The sequence below is a fragment of the Oncorhynchus nerka genome, linkage group LG1, assembly GCF_034236695.1.
Source record: "Oncorhynchus nerka isolate Pitt River linkage group LG1, Oner_Uvic_2.0, whole genome shotgun sequence".
Classification (NCBI taxonomy): Eukaryota; Metazoa; Chordata; class Actinopteri; order Salmoniformes; family Salmonidae; genus Oncorhynchus; species Oncorhynchus nerka.
This window is the reverse complement of record NC_088396.1, coordinates 33,292,757-33,313,692: the sequence shown is the minus strand read 5'-3', so window position 1 is coordinate 33,313,692 and position 20,936 is coordinate 33,292,757. Positions and strand designations below refer to the sequence as shown.

At 43.2% G+C, this 20,936-nt stretch overlaps 1 protein-coding gene across 1 annotated transcript in view; it reads left to right on the top strand.

Annotated features, from left to right (window-relative positions):
* The window catches only part of ppp1r1c (protein phosphatase 1, regulatory (inhibitor) subunit 1C), a 54,841-nt gene extending 37,508 nt beyond the window's left edge, over positions 1-17,333 (top strand). Inside the window, exons 3-6 of the mRNA XM_065018290.1 lie at positions 7,099-7,118; positions 7,454-7,520; positions 9,211-9,399; positions 16,435-17,333. Coding sequence (XP_064874362.1) covers positions 7,099-7,118; positions 7,454-7,520; positions 9,211-9,399; positions 16,435-16,538 — 380 coding nt within the window. The 3' untranslated portion in view covers positions 16,539-17,333. The remainder of the gene's footprint in view (positions 1-7,098; positions 7,119-7,453; positions 7,521-9,210; positions 9,400-16,434) is intronic.
* The last annotated feature ends 3,603 nt before the right edge of the window (positions 17,334-20,936 follow it).

Here is a 20,936-nt window from a genome sequence, read left to right as displayed (position 1 = left end):
GGATGGATGGAGGGTGATAGGATGGATGGAGGTTGATAGAAGGATGGATTAAGTTAAATAGAAGGGTAGATGGAGGGTGATAGGATGGATGGATGGTGATAGAAGGATGGATGGAGGGTGATAGAAGGATGGATGGAGGTTGATAGAAGGATGGATGGGAGGAGATAGGATGGATGGAGCGTGATAGAAGGATGGAATTAAGGTTAATAGAAGGATGGATGGAGGGTGATAGAAGGATGGATGGAGGTTGATAGAAGGATGGATGGGAGGAGATAGGATGGATGGAGCGTGATTGAAGGATGGATGGAGCGTGATAGAATGATGGATGGAGGTTGATAGAAGGATGGGTGGAGGGTGATAGAAGGATGGGTGGAGGGTGGTAGGATGGGTGGAGGGTGATAGAAGGATGGATGGAGGGTGATAGAAGGATGGATGGAGGTTGATAGAAGGATGGATGGGGGGTGATAGGATGGATGGAGAGTGATAGAAGGATGGATGGGGGTTGATAGAAGGATGGAATGGAGGTTGATTGGAGAGTGATAGAAGGATGGATGGAGGTTGATAGAAGGATGGATGGGAGGAGATAGGATGGATGGAGCGTGATAGAAGGATGGAATTAAGGTTAATAGAAGGATGGATGGAGGGTGATAGGATGGATGGAGGTTGATAGAAGGATGGGTGGAGGGTGATAGAAGGATGGATGGAGGTTGATAGAAGGATGGATGGGAGGAGATAGGATGGATGGAGCGTGATAGAAGGATGGATGGAGCGTGATAGAATGAAGGATGGAGGTTGATAGAAGGATGGGTGGAGGGTGATAGAAGGATGGGTGGAGGGTGATAGGATGGGTGGAGGGTGATAGAAGGATGGATGGAGGGGGTGATAGAAGGATGGATGGAGGTTGATAGAAGGATGGATGGGGGTGATAGGATGGATGGATGAGAGTGATAGAAGGATGGATGGGGGATGATAGAAGGATGGAATGGAGGTTGATAGGAGAGTGATAGAAGGATGGATGGAGGTTGATAGAAGGATGGATGGGAGGAGATAGGATGGATGGAGCGTGATAGAAGGATGGAATTAAGGTTAATAGAAGGATGGATGGAGGGTGATAGGATGGATGGAGGTTGATAGAAGGATGGGTGGAGGGTGATAGAAGGATGGATGGAGGTTGATAGAAGGATGGATGGGAGGAGATAGGATGGATGGAGCGTGATAGAAGGATGGATGGAGGTTGATAGAAGGATGGGTGGAGGGTGATAGAAGGATGGGTGGAGGGATGATGTAGAAGGATGGATGGAGGGTGATAGGATGGGTGGAGGGGGTGATAGAAGGATGGATGGAGGGTGATAGAAGGGTGATGGATGGAGGAGGGTGATAGAAGGATGGGGTGATAGAGTGATAGAAGGGTGATGGGATGGGGGTTGAAGGATGGAGAAGGATGGAATGGAGGTTGGGGTTGGAGAGGTGATCGAAGTCTGATAGAAGGATGGAGGAGGGTTGAAGGATAGATGGAGGATGGATGGGAGGAGATAGGATGGATGGAGATGGATAGAAGGATGGAAGGATTAAGGTTGATAGAAGGATGGAATGGAGGGAGGATTGGAGAGTGATTGAAGGATGGATGGAGGTGATGGAAGGCTGGAGGGTGATAGAAGGATCGATGGAGGATGTGATAGAATGGATGGATGGAGGTTGATTGGAGGGTGATAGAAGGATGGATGGAGGGTAATAGAAGGATGGATGTATGGTGATAGAAGGATGGATGGAGGGGGTGATATAAGATAGGATGATATAAGATATGGAGGATGGAGGGTGATAGATGGATGGAATGGAGAAAAAGGAAGGAGGGATGGAGGGTGATAGAAGGAAGGATGGTGATGAGGGGAATGGAGGTTGATAGATGGATGGATGGATGGAGGGTGATTAAAGGGTGATAGAAGGATGGAGGAGGCTGATAGAAGGATGGATGATGAAGGATGGAGGGATAGAAGGATGGATGGAGGGTGATATGGAAGGATAGGATGGAGGATTAAAGTGATAGAAGGATGGAGGATGATGGAGGGGTGATAGAAGATGGATGGAGGCTGATAGAAGGATGGGATGGAGGTTGATAGAAGGATAGGATGGATGGAGGGTGATAGAAGGATGGATGGAGATGATAGAATGGATAGAAAAGGATGAAGATGGAAGGGTGATAGAAGGATGGAGGGAGGTTGATAGAAGGATGTATGGAGAGTGATAGAAGATAGATTTATAGGATGGATGGATGGAGGGGATGATAGAAGGATGATATGGAGGTTGATAGAAGGATGAGAGTGAAGGATGGATGGAGGTTGATTGGAGGGTGATAGAAGGAAGGATGGATGTATAGAAGGATGGATGGAGGTGATATAAGAGGGGATAGATGGAGAAGGATGGATGGATGGTGATGGATGGAGATAGATGGATGAGAGAAGGATGGATGAGGTATTGGAGGGTGATAGAAGGATGGATGGAGGGTAATAGAAGATGGAGGGTGATATAAGGATAGATGATGAGGGTGATATCAGGATAGATGGAGGGTGATGGAAGGATGGATGGAGGGTGATAGAAGGATAGATGGAGGGTGATAGAAGGATAGATGGAGGGTGATAGAAGGATAGATGGAGGGTGATAGAAGTATAGATGGAGGGTGATAGAAGGATTGATGGAGGTCGATAGAAGGATGGATGGAGGGTGATAGGATGGATGGAGGGTGATAGAAGGATGGATGGGGGTTGATAGAAGGATGGAATGGAGGGTGATCGAAGGCTGGATGGAGGGTGATAGAAGGATCGATGGAGGGTGATAGAAGGATGGAATGGAGGTTGATTGGAGGGTGATATAAGGATGGATGGAGGGTGATAGAACGATGGATGGAGGTTGATTGGAGGGTGATAGAAGGATGGATGGAGGGTAATAGAAGGATGGATGTATGGTGATAGAAGGATGGATGGAGGGTGATAGGATGGATGGAGGGTGATATAAGGATAGATGGAGGGTGATGGAAGGGTTGATGGAGATTGATAGAAGGATGGATGGAGGGTGATAGGATGGATGGAGGCTGATAGAAGGCTGGATGGATGGTGAATGATAGAAGGATGGATGGAGGTTGATTGGAGGGTGATAGAAGGATGGATGGAGGGTAATAGAAGGATAGATGTATGGTGATAGAAGGATGGATGGAGGGTGATATAAGGATAGATGGAGGGTGATATAAGGATAGATGGAGGGTGATGGAAGGATTGATGGAGATTGATAGGATGGAGGGTGATAGGATGGATGGAGGGTGATAGAAGGATGGAATGGAGGTTTATTGGAGGGTGATAGAAGGAGGGATGGAGGGTGATAGAAGGAAGCATGGAGGGTGACAGAGGGATGGAATGGAGGTTGATAGAAGGATGGATGGAGGTTGATAGAAGGATGGAATGGAGGTTGATTAAAGGGTGATAGAAGGATGGATGGAGGCTGATAGAAGGATGGATGAAGGGTGATAGAAGGATGGAGGGAGGTTGATAGAAGGATGTATGGAGAGTGATAGAAGGGTTGATAGAGGTTTATAGGATGGATGGATGGATGGAGGGTGATAGAAGGATGGATATGGAGGTTGATTAAAGGGTGATAGAACGATGGATGGAGGCTGATAGAAGGATGGATGGAGGCTGATAGAAGGATGGATGAAGGGTGATAGAAGGATGGAGGGAGGTTGATAGAAGGATGTATGGAGTGATAGAAGGGTGGATAGAGGTTTATAGGATGGATGGATGGATGGATGGAGGGTGATAGAAGGATGGATATGGGGTGACAGAAGGATGGATGGAGGGTGATGTCGGCCCTAGTGAATGGGAGTAACCAGAAGAGAGTAAAAAAGAAAGACAAGACTGCACAGCAAGGTGAATGTTCTGTCTGTGTTGTGTCATCCTGAAACAGTGAGATTGGAATCTAACCTGGGGTGAGAGATCCAGAACATTGTGTGAGAGGGTCACAATGTGACATCAGCACAAATACCTTCCCTGTGACACAGCCACAGCTTACAGCTCAGACTGCAGCACAGCCTGCTGCTTAGCCATAGTCACAACTCATACACTGCAGCACAGTCACAGCACAACAAGCTGCCTTGTACACACTCTGGTCCTCCCCACTACTTTTGGAAAGGTCACCATAGAGTAAGACTGGGAGGACCTATGCCAAAAGCCCCCAGGCACAGCTGTGGATGACAGTGAGACAGTTAGAAGAGGCCATAAGGACCAAACTAGAGATGTGAGTACAGGAGCTGTCTGTAATAAAACACTGGTGTATGTTTTACACTTCAAAGCTGATAGAAAGCTGTGCGTGCCTGTACAGTATACAAACAGGTTGTATCTATCCCATTGTACTGAGAAAGGGAAAGGGTTGGTACTGTTAGTTGATGGAGGGGGTGCTGGCCCGTATTTTTCTCATAGAGAGGTCCAGGCAGAGTAGGGGGTGTTCTTGTCTGCTTCTCAAATGGAACCCTATTCCCTACATCAGGAATATTCAACTCTTACCCTTCAAGGTCCGGCGCCTGATGGTTTTCTGTTCTAAGTGATCATTTATTGCACCCACCTTGTGTCCCATCTAAATCCCTGATTAGAGGAGAACAATTTAAAATAGCAGTGGAACTGGCTTCGAGGTCCAGAGTTGAGTTTGAGGGCCCTATATAGTGCACTACCTTTGACCCTATTGGCTCTGGTAAAAGGTAGTGCACTTCATAGGAAATAGAGTGCCATTTGGGCCACTCCTGTCTCAGTGACAAACCATCTAACACAAATCTACTGGGTGGCAATGAAATAGTCTGACAGAAGCCAGGCCTGGGCCCTGCATCCAGGAGCCAGTTTAGAGTTGTTACATTGTCAGAATGGCATCGGTATGTATGTGTGTGTGTGTTGCATCATAGACCCAGGTTGTCTTTTATCCATGGATTTCTTCCTCCTCAGTTCCAGGTCTGTGTTTATGGTAACTGGAGATGATTGTGGACTGCAGGAAAAAGAGGACAGAGCACGCCCCCATTCTCATTAACAGGGCTGCAGTGGAGCAGGTTGAGAGCTTCAAGTTCCTTGGTGTCCACATCACTAACAAACTAACATGGTCCAAGCACTCCAAGACAGTCGTGAAGAGGGCACGACAAAACCTATTCCCCCTCAGGAGACTGAAAAGACTCGGCATGGTCCCCAGATCCTCAAAAGGTTCTACAGCTGCACCATCGAGAGCATGGTTGCATCACTGCCTGGTATGGCAACTGCTCGGTTTCCGACCGCAACGCACTACAGAGAGTAGTGCGAACAGCCCAGTACATCACTCGGGCCAAGCTTCCTGCCATCCAGGACCTTTATACCAGTGTCAGAGGAAGGCCCTAAAAATGGTCAAAGACTCCAGCCACCCTAGTCATAGACTGTTCTCTCTGCTACCGCATGGCAAGCAGTACCGGAGCGCCAAGTCTGGGTCCAAGAGGCTTCTAAACAGCTTCTACCCCCAAGCCATAAGACTCCTGAACACCTAATCAAATGGCCACCCAGACTATTTGCTTTGCCCCCCTTTTTTACACCGCTGCTACTCTCTGTTGTTATCAGCTAAGCATAGTCACTTTAATAACTCTACCTACATGTACATATTACTCCAACTAACCGGTGCCCCCACACATCGACTCTGTACCGGTACCCCCTGTTTATAGTCTCGCTATTGTTATTTTACTGCTGCTGTAAGTAAGCATTTCACTGTAAGCATTCACCTGTTGTATTCGGCGCATGTGAATAATACAATTTGATTTGAACTGCTGCCAATGGGACAGTTCTGTTCCCTTCATGAGCCTGGTTCTATCCCTCCCTCCATCCCTCTTTCCACCTGCGTCTCCATGGGTGTAGTCAATGGCTTTATGGACAGTTTTCTCCAGCCTAGTTGTCTCGTCAAGCTCTTTGTTTAGTTGATCAACTGTTTATGTTATATATGGCCTTTTACAATTACATTGTGTTGTGAATGGTACTGGGTGGTGTACTGTAATGTAGTCTGTCTGTAGTTTGTCTGCTTGTGTCGGGTGAAACTTGTTTTGCTCAACTCTGTCTGTGTATGTGAGCTGCACACTGTAGTGTGCGTGGGACCCTTTTCACTATTCACAGCCATTATTTCAGCTACAAGCAGCTCTTTGTCTTGCTGATATTTCCCTGTGAATGTCATCTGAACTGTCTCTTGAAGAGAGGCCACTTCGGAAGGTTAATACTGAACCTTACTGTAGTGTTGTGTCTCTGGATCATTGTTTGTCCTGAATCAGAATTGTATCCTTGAAAACCAGATCTGTTGTCAAAATATTTGAGAAGCAGTGCCCTATGGCTTTAATTGAACACTCCCAAACAGATATATAATATGTGAAAACCATGGAGCTGGTCTCAGAGGACAACACTGTACAGTACAGGGCTTGTGTGTTGCCCCTTGCCATGCATTCAACAAATGAGTCATGTTAATGTGTTTCAAATGTTGTTCTTCCGTTTATGTGCTCTTCTACTGTGTTGACCTTCAGAATACAACATAGGCGTGTCTGTGATGCAGTCCAATTCATTTATAAACGTGCTCATGTGTGTTTCACATGTTTGTCCTGTCCTTGTGTTCTCCTCATCAAACAAAGGCTAGAAGGTTTTATCAATGGCCCAGTGCTGTTCATTCAACAAAATGGTTAGCTAGTTATTGATTTTAAGCTCCAGCTGTCATGTTCATGATGATAAAACCCATCATCAGAACTGTCTCAATGACACCCTATGAATCACCCTCTGCTTGCTGGAGATCTCAATTTCAATTCAGAGAAATGTCAATGGAGGTGGAGTGGAATAGTCACCAGTCAGCCATTAGAGCCTGAGGTCAGCAGTGATCTGGACACTGAACCATAAACTCTCAGCCTCATGGTGACCATCTTATCGCTCTCTTATCGCTCTCTCCCAGGGTCTTAGTCTATAATAAACCAAGTCACATGTCACACGCTGTCTCTCTCTCTCTCTCTCTCTGTGTGTGGGTGGGTGCAGAGCCTCAACACACAGCTGCACATCACTAACTGTCTGCTTTTCTCTCCCACAGATGACAAGCATCAAGGAGAGGTAGGTTACACACACTGTCACCCATACCTGACTGCTCTGTTTCAAATTCATGTGATGTCACAAATATCATTTCCCATAAAATCAACTTTTATTTAAATGTTGCATGTTTGGATATGGACAGAATAGCCAGATTGCAAAAATCTCATCTCTAGCTGTTGTCTATGGTTCAGGAGGCATTTCTGATGCAGTTGTCATTGATTCCTGAAATAGCATCAGTGAAATGGGATCTCTGGCTCTGCCTTGTTGGTTCACATGCTGTTCTTTTCCACCCGCACCATTCCTCCTCGACACCTCCTCCCTCTACACCTTCTCCCTCCATCCCTCTACACCACCAGGTCCAGAGTGCAGAGTCGTCTCCTGCTCAGAGGAAACACAGCGTCTACTCTCCACCCACCATGAAAGGTACAGTACAGAACCTTGTTCACACAAACTGCCATAACATGATGAGATGGAAGTGCCATTAGTTCATACTCTCCCTTTTATTCTGGTGAGTGTAGGAAACACTGATGAAATGTCTGTAGTCGGCATATACCTCCACAGAGACCACTGAAATGTGTGACAGAGCTAGTCAGGTGCTGACTTAGACAGGAGGTAGCACTGTAAATCTACATTAGATATTGATTGACTGACCAGGGAAGCTACACAATCCTACTTTAGCTGCAGTGATAGACAGGGCAAAGAGAGGGCTACACCATCCTACTGCATGTCTCTCAAATAGATAGTTGTTATTCAGACAATATGTACAGAGGATCAAAATTCATTTCAGCACAGCAGCCTATTTATGGTCCAATTTTATACCACAACAAATATTTTCTTCACAAACCTGGCTTGTTAATTAGTGTGTAGATTAGAAAATATCCAACATGGCCAAACACCCCAGGCTGGATGGCCTTGAATTCAGTTGCATTCTGAATATGGTCCAGTTTAATAATCGGCCCAGGTTTGGCTGGAAGGCATAGGGCTACAGATTATACTGGTAATTCATGCAATTACGGAAACACAAAAACAACATTCTGGGTTCCCAGAAAAAATATGAAAGGAAATAGAAAACACACATTTCTCAGTCACGAGAGCAAAGGTTAAGAGTAGGAGACCAATTTCCGTACAAATTAAGCACACCATTATAATTGTGATCATTGGACTCAAATTAAATCACATTTATTTATATAGCCTGTCTTACATCAGCTGATATCTCAAAGTGCTGTACAGAAACCCAGCCCAAAACCCCAAACAGCAAACAATGCAGGTGTAGAAGCACGGTGGCTAGGAAAAACTCCCTAGGAAGAAACCTAGACAGGAACCAGGCTATGAGGGGTGGCCAGTTCTCTTCTGGCTGTGCCAGGTGGAGATTATAACAGAACATGGCCAAGATGTTCAAATGTTCATAAATTACCAGCATGGTCAAATAATAATAATCACAGTGGTTGCGGAGGGTGCAACAGGTCAGCACCTCAGGAGTAAATGTCAGTTGGCTTTTCATAGCCGATCATTAAGAGTATCTCTACCGCTCCTGCTGTCTCTAGAGAGTTGAAAACAGCAGGTCTGCGACAAGGTAGCACGTCCGGTGAACATGTCAGGGTTCCATAGCCGCAGGAGGAACAGTTGAAACTGGAGCAGCAGCACGGCCAGGAGGACTGGGGACTGCAAGGAGTCATCATGCCAGGTAGTCCTGAAGAATGGTCCTAGGGCTCTGGTCCTCCGAGAGAGAGAAATAAATAAAGAGAGAATTAGAGAGCATACTTAAGTTCACACAGGACACCGGATATCATGCCAGGTAGTCCTGAAGAATGGTCCTAGGGCTCTGATCCTCTGACAGAGAGAAAGAAATAAAGAGAGAATTAGAGAGCATACTTAAGTTCACACAGGACACCGGATAAGACAGGAGAAGTACTCCAGATATAACAGACTGACCCTAGCCCCACGACACATAAACTACTGCAGCATAAATACTGGAGGCTGAGACAGGAGGGGTCAGGAGACACTGTGGCCCCATCCGATGATACCCCCGGACAGGGCCAAACAGGCAGGATATAACCCCACCCACTTTGCCATACTGTGGACCTCTATAATGTACTGTGTGTGTCCTCCACAGGCAGAGAGCCCACAGACTGCTGTAGAGGCCACAGTGAGGACAGAGACAGCCTGCCTCCTACCAGACTGCCCCAGTCCCACGCAGATACACTGGTCCTAGCAGATGAGCTATCAGGGGATCTGCCACGACTGGCAGACACACCAAGGCGCAAAGACACCCCCTATCAACACCAGCCTCCCTTTACTCCAGGTAAGGCCATCACAACTCCACACATATGGAGTGAGATAGCTGCCAAAAGGTTGAACGTACGTATAATTTTGATCGCACGAAAATCCATACGTAAATTGTTAGGATCGTAAGAAAAGCCATGCTTGAAACATAACGTAAATGTTAAATTAGTACGTACAAACCCTATGTTACGACTCTGAATGAACATTCACATGTTGGATTCTTACTTTACGTCACCATTTACTCAGTTACAGATCTTTTTGTATATGTACAAACTTTTGGCAGTAGACAAACAGTAGCTAGTTGAAGTTAGCTAGTCAATCAAGCAACTCTAGCCCAGATGTTAGAGTTGCTTTGCAGCTTCTGGTTTCATTTTCATAATAAAAGTCTAGTGTTGCATCCTAAGATGCTGGGTTCTTTTACTGAAGACACCGAAGCGTGCTTATAATAAACGGAACAGATTTATTTCATGTTCTCCTTAACACATTCCAGTCTACTACTCTGTATAGTGTCTTCAGCTCAACTCCCCAATACATCATTGAACTTTAACCCCCCTTGCATCTCATAATCCAATCAGTTCAATGCAAGAATGGAAACCCCATTGTCATTTGTTAATTCAAATAACTCAACCTCGGCATACAAATCCCATTGGCTATGTGCAACCATTTTAAATCTAAACTCATTAACACATAACACATTTCTCAATACACCACATCTAGAGCTTGTTTTAGAACTGCATTCAATAACGACGTTGTACCAGTAGATGGCGTAGTATAGGCTTGGGCCATCAGCAAATGACTTGTGTGAGAATGATAAAGACACAAGAGACTTGTCTAGAATAACCTCCTGAGCTGCAAAATTGAAAGTAATTTTTTGATTTATGCTAGGCCTATTCCGCTATCTACAGTAGAAGTCGGAAGTTTACATACACTTAGGTTGGAGTCATTAAAACTTGTTTTTCAACCACTCCACAAATTTCTTGTTAACAAACTATAGTTTTGGCAAGTCGGTTAGGACATCTACTTTGTGCATGACACAAATAATTTTTCCAGCAATTGTTTACAGGCAGATTATTTCACTTATAATGTGTCTAGTGTGCCAGAAGTTTACATACAGTAAGTTGACAGTGCCTTTAAACAGCTTGGAAAAATCCAGAAAATGATGTCATGGCTTTAGAAGCTTCTGATAGGCTAATTGACATCATTTGAGTCAATTGGAGGTGTACCTGTAGATGCATTTCAAGACCTACCTTCAAATCAGTGGCTGTTTGCTTGGCATCATGGGAAAATCAAAAGATATCAGCCAAGACCTCAGAAAAACAATTGTAGACCTCCACAAGTCTGGGCCATCATTGGGAGCAATTTCCAAATGCCTGAAGGTACCATGTTTATCTGTACAAACAATAGTACGCAAGTATAAACACCATAGGACCACGCAGCCGTCATACCGCTCAGGAAGGAGATGTGTTCTGTCTCCTAGAGATGAACGTACTTTGGTGCGAAAAGTGTAAATCAATCCCAGAACAACATGCTGGAGGAAGCAGGTACAAAAGTACCTATATCCACAGTAAAACGAGCCCTATATCGACATAACCTGAAAGGCCGTTCAGCAAGGAAGAAGCCACTGCTCCAAAACCGCCATAAAAAAAACAGACTACAGTATGCAACTGCACATGGGGACAAAGATCGTACTTTTTGGAGAAATGTCCTCTGGTCTGATGAAACAAATATAGAATTGTTTGGCCATAATGACCATCGTTATGTTAGGAGGAAAAAGGGGCTTACAAGCTGAAGAACACCATCCCAACCGTGAAGCACGGGGGTGGCAGCATCATGATGTGGGGGTGCTTTACTACAGGAGGGACTGGTGCACTACACAAAATAGATGGCATCATGAGGTACGGAAATTATGTGGATATATTGAAGCAACATCTCAAGACATCAGTCAGGAAGTAAAAACTTGGTCGCAAACGGGTCTTCCAAACGGACAATGACCCCAAGCGTTCTTCTAAAGTTGTTGCGAAATGGCTTAAGGACAACAAAGTCAAGGTATGGAGTGGCCATCACAAAGCCCTGACCTCAATCCTATAGAACATTTGTGGGCAGACCTGAAAAAGCTTGTGCGAGCAAGGAGGCCTACAAACCTGACTCAGTTACACCAGCTCTGTCAGGAGAAATGGGCCAAAATTCACCCACCTTATTGTGGGAAGCTTGTGGAAGGCTCCCCGAAATGTTTGACCCAAGTTATAAGGCAATGCTACCAAATACTAATTGAGTTTCTCTAAAACAGGATATAGTCTACATGTGCAGCACCACATCAGAACAGTAGGCAAAATTAAGAGTGAAAAATTGACCAAATTATTAGGGTGAGGCACATGGGCTACTAACAGCTTACTTCACAACATACACTTAGTATTACTTTCTGAGCTACAGTATACATATCTCCCTGGCAATTTACATAATGTATGCAGCAGCATACAATACATTTTTGGCCTCACCTTGTTGTGCTGTGCTCACTTTTTGTCATCAAAGTCTGGCATTCTCTGCATTTATGGTCCTTTCAAGACAACTGGGAACTCAGGAAAAAAACAAGGTCGAATCATCATGACATTGGTGATATTCAGGTCGGAGCTCTAGAAAGAGGCCCAAGTCCCCGACTTGATACTCCGAGTTGGATGACTATTCAAAATGTATTTTCGCAGTCTGAGCTTGTTTTTTACTGAGTTTCCAGTTGTTTTGAGCGCGTCAGAAGTCATGCTGGATTGACAAAATGGCCAATGTAGATGTTTATCCTTTTAAACTTGGAAAAGAGATGGGGGGGGGGGGGCTGGTGCACTTCACAAAATAGATGGCGTCATGAGGAAGGAAAATTATGTGGATATATTGAAGCGATGAATGAAAGAAAAAAAAACTGAAATAAATAATTCTCTCTACTATTATTCTGACATTTCACATTCTTAAAGTAGTGGTGATCCTAACTGACCTAAGACCTACACCGAGTTTAAATGTATTTGGCTAAGGTGTATGTAAACTTCCGACTTCAACTGTATATTTTTTATTTTTTATTTTATTTTACCTTTATTTTACTAGGCAAGATCAGTTAAGAACAAATTCTTATTTTCAATGACGGCCTAGGAACAGTGGGTTAACTGCCTGTTCAGGGGCAGAACGACAGATTTGTACCTTGTTAGCTCGGGGGTTTGAACTTGCAACCTTCCTAGTCCAACGCTCTAACCACTAGGCTACCCTGCCGCCCCGATGTCCTAGCCTACCTCTTTCAGGTAATACATTCACTGCAGTATTAGCCTTATATTTAGATAATTCATGATGGGTTATGCATAATAAGCTTCTAACTTTACTGTAAATATGCCATGCTGTTGTGTTATTTATTGGCCTTATAATTGCATAATTTATTTTTATAGCCGCATGGGGCTACTGTGGTGACCATGCAACCAAATGAATCACACTTTTTCCAGTATTTGGGAGCACGGACTGTTGGCCTTATATTAGTCATTAGGCCTGATGTGGAAGTCCACTGTACTCTAGTAGCCTGGAACCAAATCTCTATCGGCACGCCTTACCTACGAATTTCTCAGGAGGCTATTTCGTATTCAGATTTACCTTATTTAGTCGCGTAACAGGCTCTGCAGGTGTGGCTAATTTGCGCACTTTTGAATAAATGTCATTCAACCGTTGAAAACTCTCCCACTTGCTTGCCAACACATTTTCCCCTGGAGTTTTTAGCCATCCCTTTAAATACGTTACACATTTAATTAGAATTTTGTCGACAGACTCAATAGAACAAATACATCGAGAGAGGTTCAGATTATAGGGATCAAAGAAAGAAGGCAATCTATGCATATTCGTCTCCATTTCAGCACCAACTGGAAGAATACAAATACTCTGATTTTATAGATTATTTATGCACATTTTTTGCACGGAATACTTTATATTGATGAATACAAAATACAGAGGTTTGATTAATCCTGAATGATGTCATATTCAAGTTCAATACATGAAATATTGGAATGTCGAACAATAAGCCTATGAATCTACCCTAATTCTCACTATCATGGAACTGTATGACAACAGTCCAGTTGTCGTGAACCGTGCGCCATGATCCACTAACGCTAGCGACACTTAGGAACAATTTACAGGGATGTGACAGCGAAAAAAAAAGGTAAACGTAATGGAATTATGCGAAAATGAATTTATGTGGGTATTACCGACGGTGGCGCCCGATAGTCTCTAACATGATACATTTATCAAAACAGTATAAAGCTGTGCTGTCACTTTACGACCACGACACTCCAGTCAAGCCCCAGGGGAAAAAGATGAGAGGGCAAGAGGGTGTCACCTCTTGAGATGCAAAACAATATTGTGATGCTTTTGACAGCAAAGATAGGTGAAAGGGGGACACGGTTAGGGAAAATACTATGAAAATTGAGGCCATACAAAAAAATATGTTGACTTCATGGAGAAGTGAAAACTAACAGATCCAGCATTGTTAATCCTGAGTTTAATAATCTATGTCTTGGTCTTGGATTATTCGATATTTGGAGATCTAAATATCCAGATAAAAATGACTTCACTTGGAGTAACAAGGACATGTCCAGACAGTCAAGAATGAGTCAGGGTATCAATTGAACCATCAATTCTTACTGATCATAAAAATATATTCTCATCTTTAAATATTAATGGATCTGAAGTTAATAAATCGAATCAGAGTTATTGGAAACTCAATAGTAGACTGTTGGAAGATGATAATTTCAAGATGGATGCCAAAGATATACAAGATAATTGGAGGAAAGCCCAACTATTTAAGTCTTATGGGAAATATTGGGAATTAATGAAGTATGACAAACAGCCATGAAGAGAGGTAAAGAAATGGCTGAACTTAAAAGATTGAGGGAAGAGAAACTTGTTATCCAGAATTCATGAGAACACACAATGTTACATTCACTCTTGAGTAGTTTCAAATAGTTGTTAGAGCTGTCCCTTAAGGTAGTTTACAATATAACAGTACTCCAAGTGTAACTGTTGAGGATTTTGTAGCTTCGACACAGTTAGAAGGAATGTATATATTAAACTATAAATGTAATAATGTGTATATAAAAAAACAATGTCAATATGTTACTATTCCCTCTGCTAGAAGATACTAGAATGCAGTCCTAGGACAAGTGAACTGGAACAAAGTCTTGTTGTTGTCTGGAAAATATTTTATATCTAATAAGGTGAAGTATCATACAAACTCATTCATAGAATCTACCCTGTAAAGACCTTTATTATACACAGATTTCAAAATAGCTATTGATGACAAATGTGTATTTTGTGGTTGTGACCCAGAGAGTCTTGACCATTTATTTTGGGACTGTTCTTATGTCAGATGATTTTGGAGTGAGTTCATGTTCATTTGAAAGACTCTGATATTATGTTTTATTTGGAACCAAATGATATGGACCCCGATTTTAACTTTCATTGTTCATGTGTTTATTTTTCATGGCATATTCTTTATCCATAAAATGAAATGGGTGGAGTACGAATTGAAATATTATTTTGAAATGATCAGTCAGTGTAAAAACAAAAAAGCAATGCGTACCATTAAACTTTTTGGCAAATTGAAAATGTATCTCGATATGTAATACCCGTCTGTTAGGTTTATGTACATTTGTTTGTATAATTATGTTTTGTTCATGATAATAATATATATATATTAAAATATTTAAAAATATATAATGAATAAAGCAGTGCATGGAGAATGGTGTTCTCTATAGAAAAAATAAAGTAGATGCTTTTTCCACTTGGAACCAGTAGGTTCGCTCGACCATATTCATGGTTTCTTCACGCTTAAAGGTGGTGGAATTAATTAGAGAATTAAGTCAAGGACAGAATATGGCATATCTGTAGAGCAGAGTTTGCTGGTGGGAGGAGCTATAGGAGGACGTTCTTATTGTAATGGCTCGATTGACAAATGGAATGGAGTCAAACATGTCATACCTTCCCGTTGATTAAATTCCAGCAATTACAATGATCCCGTCCTCCTATAGCTCCACCCACCAGCCTCCACTGCTGTAGACACCTCCACCTTCATTTATTCAAGCTCCACCTCAGACGAATAGTGGGTGAATATCATGCTATTCTCATGCTTAAGTTCAAGGTCAGAATACACATAGAGAGAAAAGCCATAAAAAGGGAATAACGTTCCATTTACGGTGTGATTAACTGGAGTTGGAATCTGGGCCTATGTGCTGCCTTGTCACCTCAAGCGATCTAAGACCAGGCCAGTCAAGTAGGCCAGGAAAAGCCAATGTTGTTTTATTTGTAGAATGCTTAGTAACAGGTGTAGTTCAATACTGTTGTTTAGGAGGTGCGGGTGAACAAATTCACATTGTCAAGTCTAGTGAGTCACACACTATGTACTGTATTTTCTTGAGACAACGGCTTGTGGGTTGATGTTGATCAGTGCTGTAGTGGGGGGGGGGAACTAATCACCAGTTGCGTTGAAAAATGTAACGCTCCCTATACTTTCAATGCTTTTTTCCACAAAAAAAGGTGGGTAAACCACTACACTGTAGATTGTAGTCAGCGGATATGAGTCAGAAAAAATATTGAGTCATACGTGTGGTCATCACTGAGTGTTTATCAAGAGAATGAAAAAAGCTCTTTGAAACATGAGCTGTTGATTGTAGCTGCAAGGAACACTCTGGTAACCTTAACTAACAGATGGTCTGGTCACAGGACAGATGACAGTTGGCCCCTATGCTGACACAAACAGCATCATGCTTACACACAACAACAACACAGCATCATCCTCTGAAACACTTACTACAGTCCCAACACTGATGGACATATAGTTTCATCCTTTGACAGCAAGGGGACTACACAGACAGAAATGATTATAGTTTAGGCTTGTAGATCATGACACAGTGTGTGTCAGTGTGAAGAGCTAGTAGCTGTTAGAACACACTGAGTGTGTTTCCTATTGATCTCTCTGTGACTGCAGTCAGTCTGTCACATTACCCATGACTATCCAGCACTCTGTCTGTCCAATCCCCAGGGGTCAAGCTGCTCAAGAGCAAATCAAAAGTATCCTTCCCTGAGGAAGAAGAGAAAGAGGAGGAGAGGGAGGAGGAGGAAGACAAGCAGAAGGATCCAAAGTGAAGAGGAACACAAACTGCAGATCCATGTTTCTGATGGTTAAAAGTTCAAACACATGACTGGGTTAAGAACTCTTGGTTAGAAATGTATCTAAACTTGATCAGGTTATAATTTTTTAACTCATAATCCAATTTATTCAGCCTTGTATTGTTGAGGACAAGAAAGGACAATTTAATGAATTTCTCTATCTCAAACTCTTCTTTTAAGTCTTGGTTATGTATGGTGGATTATCGTTATATATTGTAATAAGAGAGTATGTGGGGAATATCAACAGCAATACTGACTGATATGCACTTAACGTTCACTGGAAATATACAGGTTTTAGTTTTCATTTTCTTATAAAAGAAAATATCTACTTCTATTTTTTGCATCTCACATTGTCATCTCATAATGTAAAAACACTTGCTGATATTTCACATATATTTTTGTAGTATTTTATACTGAAACTGGGCTTTTGTGCATACAGTATAGCAGACTTGTGTACTACATACAGTACACTGAGGTACAAACAAAGACGTCCTGCAAACAAGGGTCTTCTCTGGAGTGTCTTAAGTCCTAATAAAGTTACTCATTTTATGAACACTTGGCGAAACCTGTATGTTTTTTCATCATTCATTATTGTACAAAAATGTCAAACAAATGTCATTTCTACAGCCTCATGGACACGTAATTTAACATCTATTGCCAAACCCTCTCTTCTGAATGGCAGGCATCATTATTTTAGTAGGCTAATTGTTATCTCAGCAAATTAATTATGGGAAGATTTCATAAAACAAAATAAAAATATGTACCCATACATGTCGTCAGTGTATTTCTTGTGTCAATAAAGGGAGTGTAACTGTATGTTAACCGCATTACAAGTGGAAAGGTATACAACAGCACCCCCAAGTGGGTAATATTAAGTTACATTATTCAAATAAAATGTATTTGTCACATACACATGGTTAGCAGATGTTAATGCGAGTGTAGCGAAATGCTTGTGCTTCTAGTTCCGACAATGCAGTAATAACCAACGAGTAATCTAACAATTCCTAAAAACCTAACAAAAAAAAAAATATGTACATAAAGATATATGAATGAGTGATGGTACAGAACGGCATAGGCAAGATGCAGTAGATGGTATCGAGTACAGTATATACATATGAGATGAGTAATGTAGGGTATGTAAACAAAGTGGCATAGTTTAAAGTGGCTAGTGATACATGTATTACACACAAGTGTAAAGGGATAAAGAATATGTACATAAATATATATGAACGAGTGATGGTACAGAACGGCATAGACAAGATGCGGTAGATGATATAGAGTACAGTATATACATATACATATGAGATGAGTAGTGTAGGGTATGTAAACATTATATTAAGTAGCAATGTTTAAAGTGGCTAGTGATATATTTTACATCAATTTCCATCAATTCCCATTATTAAAGTGGCTGGAGTTTAGTCAGTGTGTTGGCAGCAGCCACTCAATGTTAGTGGTGGCTGTTTAACAGTCTGATGGCCTTGAGATAGAAGCTGTTTTTCAGTCTCTCGGTCCCTGCTTTGATGCACCTGTACTGACCTAGCGGGGTGAACAGGCAGTGGCTCAGGTGGTTGTTGTCCTTGATGATCTTTATGGCCTTCCTGTGACATCAGGTGGTGTAGGTGTCCTGTAGGGCAGATAGTTTGCCCCCTGGTGATGCGTTGTGCAGACCTCACCACCTACTGGAGAGCCTTACGGTTGTGGCCGGAGCAGTTGCCGCACCAGGCGGTGATACAGCCTGACAGGATGCTCTCGATTGCGCATCTGTAGAAGTTTGTGAGCGCTTTTGGTGACAAGCCGAATTTCTTCAGCCTCCTGATGTTGAAGAGGCGCTGCCCAGCCTTCTTCACGATGCTGTCTGTGTGGGTGGACCAATTCAGTTTGTCTGTGATGTGTACACCGAGGAACTTAAAACTTACTACCCTTTCCACTACTGTCCCATCAATGTGGATAGGGGGGTGCTCCCTCTGCTGTTTCCTGAAGTCCACAATCATCTCCTTAGTTTTGTTGACGTTGAATGTGAGGTTATTTTCCTGACACCACACTCCAAGGGCCCTCACCTCCTCCCTGTAGGCCGTCTCGTTGTTGTTGGTAATCATGCCTACCACTGTAGTGTCGTCCGCAAACTTGATGATTGAGTTGGAGGCGTGCATGGCCAAGCAGTCGTGGGTGAACAGGGAGTACAGGAGAGGGCTCAGAACGCACCCTTGTGGGGTCCCAGTGTTGAGGATCAGCGGGGTGGAGATGTTGTTACCTATCCTCACCACCTGGGGGCGGCCCGTCAGGAAGTCCAGTACCCACTTGCACAGGGCGGGGTCCAGACCCAGGGTCTCAAGCTTGATGACGAGTTTGGAGGGTACTATGGTGTTAAATGCTGAGCTGTAGTCGATGAACAGCATTCTCACATAGGTATTCCTCTTGTCCAGATGGGTTAGGGCAGTGGGTTGCGACATCTGTGGACCTATTGGGTCGGTAAGCAAATTGGAGTGGGTCTAGGGTGTCAGGTAGGGTGGAGGTGATATGGTCCTTGACTAGTCTCTCAAAGCACTTCATGATGACGGGAGTGAGTGCTACGGGGCGGTAGTCGTTTAGCTCAGTTACCTTAGCTTTCTTGGGAACAGGGACAATGGTGGCCCTCTTGAAGCATGTGGGAACAGCAGACTGGGATAAGAATTGATTGAATATGTCCGTAAACACACCAGCCAGCTGGTCTGCGCATGCTCTGAGGACGCGGCTGGGGATGCCGTCTGGGCCTGCAGCCTTGCGAGGGTTAACACGTTTAAATGTTTTACTCACATCGGCTGCAGCGAAGGAGAGTCCGCAGGTTTTGGTTGTGGCACTGTATTGTCCTCAAAGCAGGCAAAAAAAGTTATTTAGTCTGCCTGGGAGCAAGACATCCTGGTCCGTGACGGAGCTGGTTTTCTTTTGTAATCCGTGATTGACTGTAGACCCTGCCACATACCTACCTCTTGTGTCTGAGCCGTTGAATTGCGACTCTACTTTGTCTCTGTACTGACGCTTAGCTTGTTTGATTGCCTTGCGGAGGGAATAGCTACACTGTTTGTATTCGGTCATGTTTCCGGTCACCTTGCCCTGGTTAAAAGCAGTGGTTCACGCTTTCAGTGTCACAGGAATGCTGCCATCAATCCACGGTTTCAGTTTTGGGAATGTTTTAATCGTTGCTATGGGAACGACATCTTCAATGCACTTTCTAATGAACTCGCTCACCGAATCAGTGTATGTTGTTGTTGGATGCAGTGCGGAACATATCCCAGTCCACGTGATGGAAGCAGTCTTGGAGCGTGGAATCAGATTGGTCGGACCAGCGTTGAACAGATCTGAGCGCGGGAGCTTCTTGTTTTAGCTTCTGTCTGTAGGCAGGGAGCAACAAAATGGAGTCGTGGTCAGCTTTTCCGAAAGGAGTGCGGGGGAGGAACTTATATGCGTCGCAGAAGTTAGAATAGCAATGATCCAAGGTTTTACCAGCCCTGGTTGCACAATCGATATGCTGATACAATTTAGGGAGTCTTGTTTTCAGATTAGCCTTGTTAAAATACCCAGCTACAATGAATGCAGCCTCAGGATATGTGGTTTCCAGTTTGCAAAGAGTAAAATAAAGTTTGTTTAGAGCCATCGATGTGTCTGCTTGGGGGGGAATATATAAGGCTGTGATTATAATCGAACAGAATTCCCTTGGTAGATAATGCGGTCGATATTTGATTGTGAGGAATTCTAAAATCAGGTGAACAGAAGGACTTGAGTTCCTGTATGTTGTTGTGACCACACCACGTCTAGAGGCCAACATTCCAACATTCCAATATTACCTCTCGAGCAGGCCTGGGCAATTATTTTCTATGGAGGGCCACAATAAAATATATTTTTGCCATCGCGGGCCAGAATCATATTACAGGATTATACATCATGTGTATGACTGTGTTGACAGATATATCTACTGTAAATCATGTCCAGATATGCTACTTATTTTAATTTTTACACGTGCACAGAAGTTAACCACATCCAGGTTCTCCTTTTGGTAGGTATTTTCATTATCAAACATGCAATGAACTACACGGAGGGAAAAGTACACTGTGCATTCAGCACCATGGACAGAACTCTTGTTAACGGGTATGCACAAAAACACAAAAAAGAGAGAGAGCTCAACATTACATTTAAACTACTCAATCAATGTAAGGAGTGAAGTCTCTGATGGGTATTTACTAGAGCAGTGAAGTCAGGTATAGTTTCTGACGTCGCTATGCGCAGGATTGCTGAGAGGTGAGTAGGAGATGAGCTGTGCCTTGACTTGCTATATTTCATTACTGAAAATGTCTGTTCACATACATAGGTAGACCCAAACAGTACAAACATCTTCTGAGC